This window comes from Hibiscus syriacus, unplaced genomic scaffold (assembly GCF_006381635.1).
Source record: "Hibiscus syriacus cultivar Baekdansim isolate YM2019G1 unplaced genomic scaffold, ASM638163v2 tig00002866_pilon, whole genome shotgun sequence".
In the NCBI taxonomy this organism is placed as follows: Eukaryota; Viridiplantae; Streptophyta; class Magnoliopsida; order Malvales; family Malvaceae; genus Hibiscus; species Hibiscus syriacus.
The window spans coordinates 244,077-251,473 of NW_024061950.1; the positions used below are offsets into that span (position 1 = coordinate 244,077).

The following is a 7,397-nucleotide window of genomic DNA, read 5'->3' on the forward strand; positions in this document are numbered from 1 at the left end:
TAGGTTCAGAACGGATCTAGATTTTACTCGTAAATATCTAGGCAAAAAGGTATTAGACATCTCTATATATTCAATGTGGTTCACGTATTATTTTTTCTCATAATATGACTCCAACTCAAAAAATAAATTTATTGTGACCCTTTGACTTACGTTTTTCGTCGTTTGACCGTAACAGTACTGACGAGACAGTTCAGAGTACTGAAGTGTTAGTCCATGATTTTAATGTGACAATCAATATGCTCGGTTTGAGTTACTAGTTTAGCTCATCTGTCATGTTATCCGTCAAGTTATCGACTATTGTAGACTGTCACATCAACACTGTAAACTGTCATGTCAACATCATGAACTCAACGACGAAAAAACGTAGGTACAAAAAGCTACATATGGTTTATTTTATGTGTTGGAGGGCCATATTAAGAGAAAAAAAAATAGTATGAGGGTCACATTAATTTTTTTTAAAATTACATAAACCTCTTATAAAATTTTTCCAAATATTTATTATTAAACTCACTTTATTTTTTTGGATAATAAATTTTAGTATTTTTTATTTAAGTTCATTTTAATTTTGTTAATACTAGTTGTCTATTGGTAACGTACGTACATTCTATAGATGTAATTATTCAAATTTAAATTTTTTAAAAGAAATATTTTTTATTTTATTAGAGAGGTAACTCAATGGATTCAATAATAATATTAAATTAAATTAAATAAATAATATAGAAGTTAAATTATTTTAAATTGAATTTTTAAGATTATATCGTAAATCAAATATGGAAGATGAACTAAAAGTGTAATTAGACCAAGTTGATGGAATACGTAACTATATTTTCCGGTTGAAAGGAAAAAGGTGGATCGTGAGTGGTGGGTGGGGTCCAGTGATCGGGTGAGATGGTGCATGCGGCGTCAGATACAAGGGCGCTTTCAGGTGAAAATTACAGCTCCCACTAAACAACTTTCTTCTTTGGCACCTAATATTTGTCTTCCTAAGTTATATCTATATATTTTAATACTTAAATTATTAATTTTAATCTATTTTAATATTTTTTTTAAATCATATTTGATGTTTAATTTGTGTCTTGTTTCTAGTACTTCACTATTAAAAACTTAAAATTTTTATGGCTAAATTATATCATCTCTCAAATATCTTCTTATTCTTATTTTGATATTAGAGTTTAAAATATTTTTATATTTAACTATATGTTAAAAACTTTGCATTTTAATTTTGGTAGTCGAGCCCAGAACCTCAATAAATAACTACAACTCTTTTACCATTAAAGTTGCTCTGTTTTAACATATATTATCTTGTACTTACCTAAATCTGGCAAACTTGACCTAAATCGATTTACCTGACCCAATACCCGATATTAACCCCAACATGATGATCAAATTTGATAAAAACTCAAACCATACCCGATCCAAAATTTAACTGACCCAATATGTATTCATATCCAATTTGACCCGAATCGAAAACACTTCAAACCGAAATTAACTCGAACCAAAAGTAACCTGAACCGAAAATAACTTGAATCGAAAAGCAACCTAAATCGAATTTAAGTCGATCTAAAATTGATCTGAATCGAAAGCAATTTGAATCAAAAATCAATATATACTTGATTAGACTTATAATCGAATTAAGCATAACTAATAAGATTAACAAACAAAAAGACATGTTTTCACAAGAATATATCAATAATTATATATATATTTGATTAGACTCACAACTAATTCAATTTGAATTGACACGATCCAAAAGTTAACCAAAATCGAAAATCAATCGATTTGATATTGACTCGACCCAAAATCTAACCAGTTCGGTATTAACTAGACAAAAAAACAACCGATCCAATATTAATTAGAACTGAAAAACAACTGATTTGATAGTCACCCGATTTGAAAAATGGCCCACCCGCAAATTTACCTGACCCGACCCTACCCAAATAAAATTAAACTGAATATAATCTATACCAAAAAATGATCCGACCCAAATTCTATCCGAATGACCCATTTGTCACCTCTATACTTACTCTATATTAATAAAAAAATATTTAATCTTTGGTATACTTTACCTATTAAAATAAGGATATATAATACATTTAGTACCTAAATTATTAATTTTAATCTATTTTAGTACCTGAATAATTGATTTTTTTTCAAAATCATACATAAAGTTTAGTTTTTTGTTTCATTTTAGTACATTGTCGTTAAAAACATTATTTTTTTTTATTTTATTAACCCATTTCAAAATTAGCGTTAAGTTTTTAAAAAATTAAAAGGTTAGGTACTAAGACGGGCCAAAATTGATAATTTAGGTACTAAATACATGTGTGTTTGTTTGTCGTAAAACTAATTACGGAATTGGTTTTCCCCAAAATCCCGTGTTTGTTTCATGTAATTCGTTTTCCGGAAAATGTTTTCCTGTGTTTGTTTCACGTAATTCGTTTTCCGGAACGTAATTCATTTTCCTAGTAACATAATTTCCTTTGTATTTTCTGTAAAATGACTTACGGATTCATTTTCCGTAAGTCATTTTTCGAACTTTTCACTTCAAAGCAAAAATATTTAAAATAATTTTATTTTATGAATTTAATATTAATAAAATATTTTAGTATCATTTTCATCAAAATATTAATTATTAAAATATTTAAAATATATTTATTAATATTTATAATAATATAATATTCTATTTTTAGTTTAATAATATAAGATATTATATTTTTTATTTTAATAATATATAATAAATTTTTTATATATTTAATAATGAATAATATTATTTATATATTTAAAACATATACTAGTAAAGATATTTAAAATATACTAATTAATATTTTTAAAATATAATATAACACTATTACTTTAATAAATAATTAATATAATTTATAATATTTTATTTCACTAAAATATACCAATATTAATATTTTTATTAATAAAATTATAAAAATATATTTAATAATAAATAAATTATTTTAATATTTTAAAATAATAATATTAAGTTTTATGAAAAATAATATTATTTATTATATTTAATATTTGTAATAAATAAATTTTAAAAAACTCTTCAACTAGTGGAAAAAATGTTTAAATAACATCTTCCAAACATCATAAAACGTTTTCCAGATGTTTTCCAGAAATGTAATTCATTTTCCAGAAATGTAATTCATTTTCCAGAATTCAAATTCTAGTAATTCATTTTCCAGTCATTCAAATTCCAGTAATTCATTTTCCGGAAAATCAATTACAGGTAAACAAACAGACCCTAAGTTTTTAACGGTGAAGTATTAAAATGAAATGAAAACTAAATATGAGTATGATTTTTAAAAAAAATTATTATTTCGATACTAAAATGAGCCAAAACTGATAATTTCAGTACTAAATGCATAATGAACCCTTAAAATAATTCATTGCCAATGGATCTGAGTTGTATAAATACATTATTTTCCAATCCATAAAATGAATTATGAAAGATAACACTTCCAAGTAAGGATGAACACTTTGAAACTGTCTTCATTTGTATAATTTCATGCAACCAATACCTAGACTTTGAATCGAAACCCATGTAGGAACTATATACATATCAATGAATTGGTAACCGCTTTCGATTTCGATATTTGTTGTGCCTAACCGTGTTTCATGAAGATCGAATGAGTCACTTTCTCGCTTTAGTTTCAACTGCTAGGATGGGCGGTGACGGCTGCGATCCGCCACCTAAAGCGGCGGCGGCAGATTCGACATGCGTAAGAAGATAGTCATATACTTTCTTCCTAAGCCTATCGACCGTCTCCGTCGAAACATTCACGGGTGTCTCGCCCTCGTCTTTACTTGAACTAATTTCGTCTAACCAGTCATTGACACTCTTGAGCTGCGTCAACATCCCAGCTATTTGACCCTTGTCGGATAGAGCAGACGTGTCTACATCGGCATCTAAGAATTTCTCGACGAACCCGAAGAACCAGTCATGGGATTCCATTCGCAAGATATCAGCCATGTCAACAGCCTCATCAAGGCCATTTCCCCTTGTCCATATTTCCGGTGGTGGTTGGACTGCAGCCTTGGGAACAAGGCCTGAACCGTTCCCGGCTTTCCGAATAACACCCTGTGCTACAAGCTTCGAAACAACTACTGGCCGGGTTTTTCCTTGGGATTTTGTCGTGCCATTCTTATCTGAACTCTCGAGAATTAATATATTTTGGTAGCCAATGCAGCTTGCACCCATGAAACTGCATATTTTCGTCTATCAAATGCAACCTTTACAGCCTCTTCTGACGGGGTTCCTTCTGATTCTGGAGATGAACCAACTGGAATAGTTATCTAAATGTTTAAAATTATTCTGTATAAAGGTTCTTGAACAGATTCTTGATGCACCTGGATCATAGCGGGATTCTAAAGTATCAACTCTAAATGTCTAATTAGATTCATTAGTAATCGATCTCTTTCAATAAGACTTCGTTCCTGGAATCCAATTAAATTGCATCAATTTCATGTTTTTCATTACTGATAACTACCAAGTTCCTCTGTAAATACTTGGATCCTCTAGTGTGTTCCCCACATATTACATGACTGAAAAATCTTTCACTGAAATTATTGATTTACTGTCTTATGAAAAATGGCTACATGATGTGTGTTTTTTTATTATGATTTTCACTGAAAAATATGATTATTCCTGATTTATGGAATCATGAAATTTACTGATTTATGAACTATAGTTTCCTGTTTTCACTTGTTACTACAAATATTATAGATTTGAAATTATATCACTTAAAACTTATATTTGAATTAAATATGAGTAAATTTATTTTTTCAGCAAGTGAATAGGTGTCGGCAACGCCAACTTCGGTTGTTTCTCCATCAAGGAAACCGTTCATTATAACCATTTATAAGTTCATATCATCCTACAGAAATCCATAAAAACAATACAAAAATCCAATTACATAAAATTTTGAACTTCACTGTTGCAAAATGGCCTGAAATACAATAAAACCGAAGATTAAAATTCTAGCTTTCCTCGCCTTTAAACTGAGCAACCGAACCGGGACAGTCGTATTCTCACAGGTCTTGAACACTCAAACCTGTAAGCATGGAAAGAATTGAGAACATTAGGTCAAGACCAAGATCAACATGGAGAAAGGTAGTAAAAGCTAGATTCCAATGCCACCAGCATGGCAACTAGAGCAACTAGCTACAGATCTTTGATTCCTTTCGAATAAGGGTTCTCGTTGAATCAAAATTAGAAAGAAACAAGCCTCCGCAATAATGGTCTGACCTAGAACATTGAGATATTACCGAATTGATGTAAGAGAATGACGGGATCTACTGTCTTGTTACCGGTTTGACAGGAATGGGAACAACAGTTTGTCTAAGCTATGGATCTACTACTCTGTGCTATGCTTGCTCATTTCAAATGAGGATTTTGGTTGAATCAAAGTAAGAAGAACAAAGCTCCTCTGTCATGATCACGACCTAGAAGCTCAAGTTATTTCTAACATGGTAAGAAAGAAATAGTTCGACCAATTGTATGAAAAAAATGGGAACAATGGTTCGTTTTTGTTAGAGGCCTACAAATCTATAATACGTCTGGTTGAATCAAAACAAGAAAAACAAGGCTCCTCCATCATGCTCAAAACATAACCTTACCATAATTTACCGGCATAGTAAGAAAAAAACAGTAGGGTAGGGTCAATTGCATCCTGCTTTTTATGGAAGCATTAATAACAACGGTTCGGTTCTGCCAAGGATATATGATTCTATGATATGCTGGTTGAATAAAAAAACAAGGGAAAAAGGGCAAAATCGCATTGTATCAATTTACCTGGGGGAAGGGACTGCTTCAACTTGTCGGCCTTCTCCGCATCCGAGACACAAAGTGTGTACAAGTACTTGGAGCAGCGGACCTTGAACTTGACAACATCTTTACTCTTCTTGATCTTCACCGAGCGAGCATCCTTCCTCCTGGCGGTGAGAAGGAAGTCTTTGATCTCATGAATCTGCTTAGGCTGCAAATCATTAAAACAAAAACATTCATTATAGGAACTCAGAGGATAAACCACAGATAAAAAAAATGCAAGATATGCCTTCAATGACATCACGTTAATCAATGTAATAAAAAATATTACAGAGAACATCGATGGACCATAATATCACTTTAGAATTACTATAAGCAGACAAACAACTCATAGAACAATGAAAACACAGGTTAAAGCTTTGATCTCATGAATCTGCTTATTCTGTAAATCATTAAACGGAAAACATTCATTTGAAGAGATTAACAACTCAAAGAACAATGAAATCACAAAGCTAAAAGATTTGTAAACCACGCACATTTCTTTTCAATTGAGGATAAAACCAAAAAGATATAAACACCAGAGCATTCAAATGCAGACAAATTGAGTAATGAAGGAAGAACAAGAGCATCAAAATAAGAACATATTCATAGATTTAAAGATAAAATTTGAAGAGATAAATGGGTTTTACCATTTTCGATTGAAGAGTTGAGAGAGCACTTCGCGTTAACCCACGCAAGAAACGGCGCTCAAAGCGAAGGATATGTCAATATTTCACCATATAAGTTGCTCGCAGAAAACCCTAGAGAAAATTTATATTGTATTGACCCTTTTAACCTTGGTTAATTGGTTATATGATTTTAGAGTCCTTAATACTTAATTAATACTTATTTGGACGGTAAACGACTTGAGTCGAGCTCGAGTATCGCTGAATTATACTTAACTGAAAAAGTTTGAAGCTAAACTTGACTTTAATCGAAAGCTTACAAGTTTAAAATTATCAAATTTGAAATAAAAAATTGAGGTTCAACTTGAAAGCTCGCGAGATTAAAATTTTCAAGTTATATTCGAAATACAAATAGAAGCTCAACTCAAGCTTGAAAAAACTTGAACTCAAAATATTCTCAAACTTAACTCAATTGAAGCTCAAATTCACGCTTAATTCAAGTTCGAACTCTAACTCAAACCTAAGTCTTAAGTTGATGAAATCCTTATATTATAAATATATATATAAGTGTTAATATTATTAATAATTTAATTTAAATTTTAATATATTACTTTTTTTGAGTTTCTCGCAAGCTTTTCAATTCAAAAGCATCAAGTAGTGTGTTTTGGCTCAATAAGAATTTGAGTTGAATTCGAGCTATATTTAAATATTAACCGAGTTTTGATTAAGTCAAACTCAAATAATTTACGATTTGTCTCATCTTATTTACAGACTAGTTCTTATAAATATTGACACAATTTTTTTCATTTAATTTAATATTTAATTTTTAACCAAATTTGATATTTAGATTCACCATAAGTATCAATTTAAATAAAATAATAAGATTTAAATATTTAATAAAATAAAAAAAAAGTTAAAGTACAAAGCAAATATTAAGACCGACGTGAAATATTTAA

General features: G+C 30.1%; 1 protein-coding gene across 1 annotated transcript; it reads right to left on the bottom strand.

Moving 5' to 3' along the window:
- Nucleotides 1–4,866: 4,866 nt before the first annotated feature.
- LOC120160936 (60S ribosomal protein L38) lies at nt 4,867–6,549 on the bottom strand. Its single transcript, XM_039171246.1, has 3 exons — nt 6,466–6,549; nt 5,804–5,987; nt 4,867–5,063 (listed from the first exon to the last, which is right to left on the bottom strand). The coding sequence occupies exons 1-3, from the start codon at nt 6,466–6,468 to the stop codon at nt 5,041–5,043; spliced, it is 210 nt and encodes a 69-aa protein (XP_039027177.1). The 5' UTR covers nt 6,469–6,549; the 3' UTR covers nt 4,867–5,040.
- Nucleotides 6,550–7,397: the final 848 nt, after the last annotated feature.

Coding starts and splice junctions, on each gene's coding strand:
- LOC120160936 (XM_039171246.1), bottom strand. Junction 5,064..5,803: donor GAAGCAGTCCCTTCCCCCAG/GTAAATTGATAC, acceptor CCATGCTTACAG/GTTTGAGTGTTCAAGACCTG.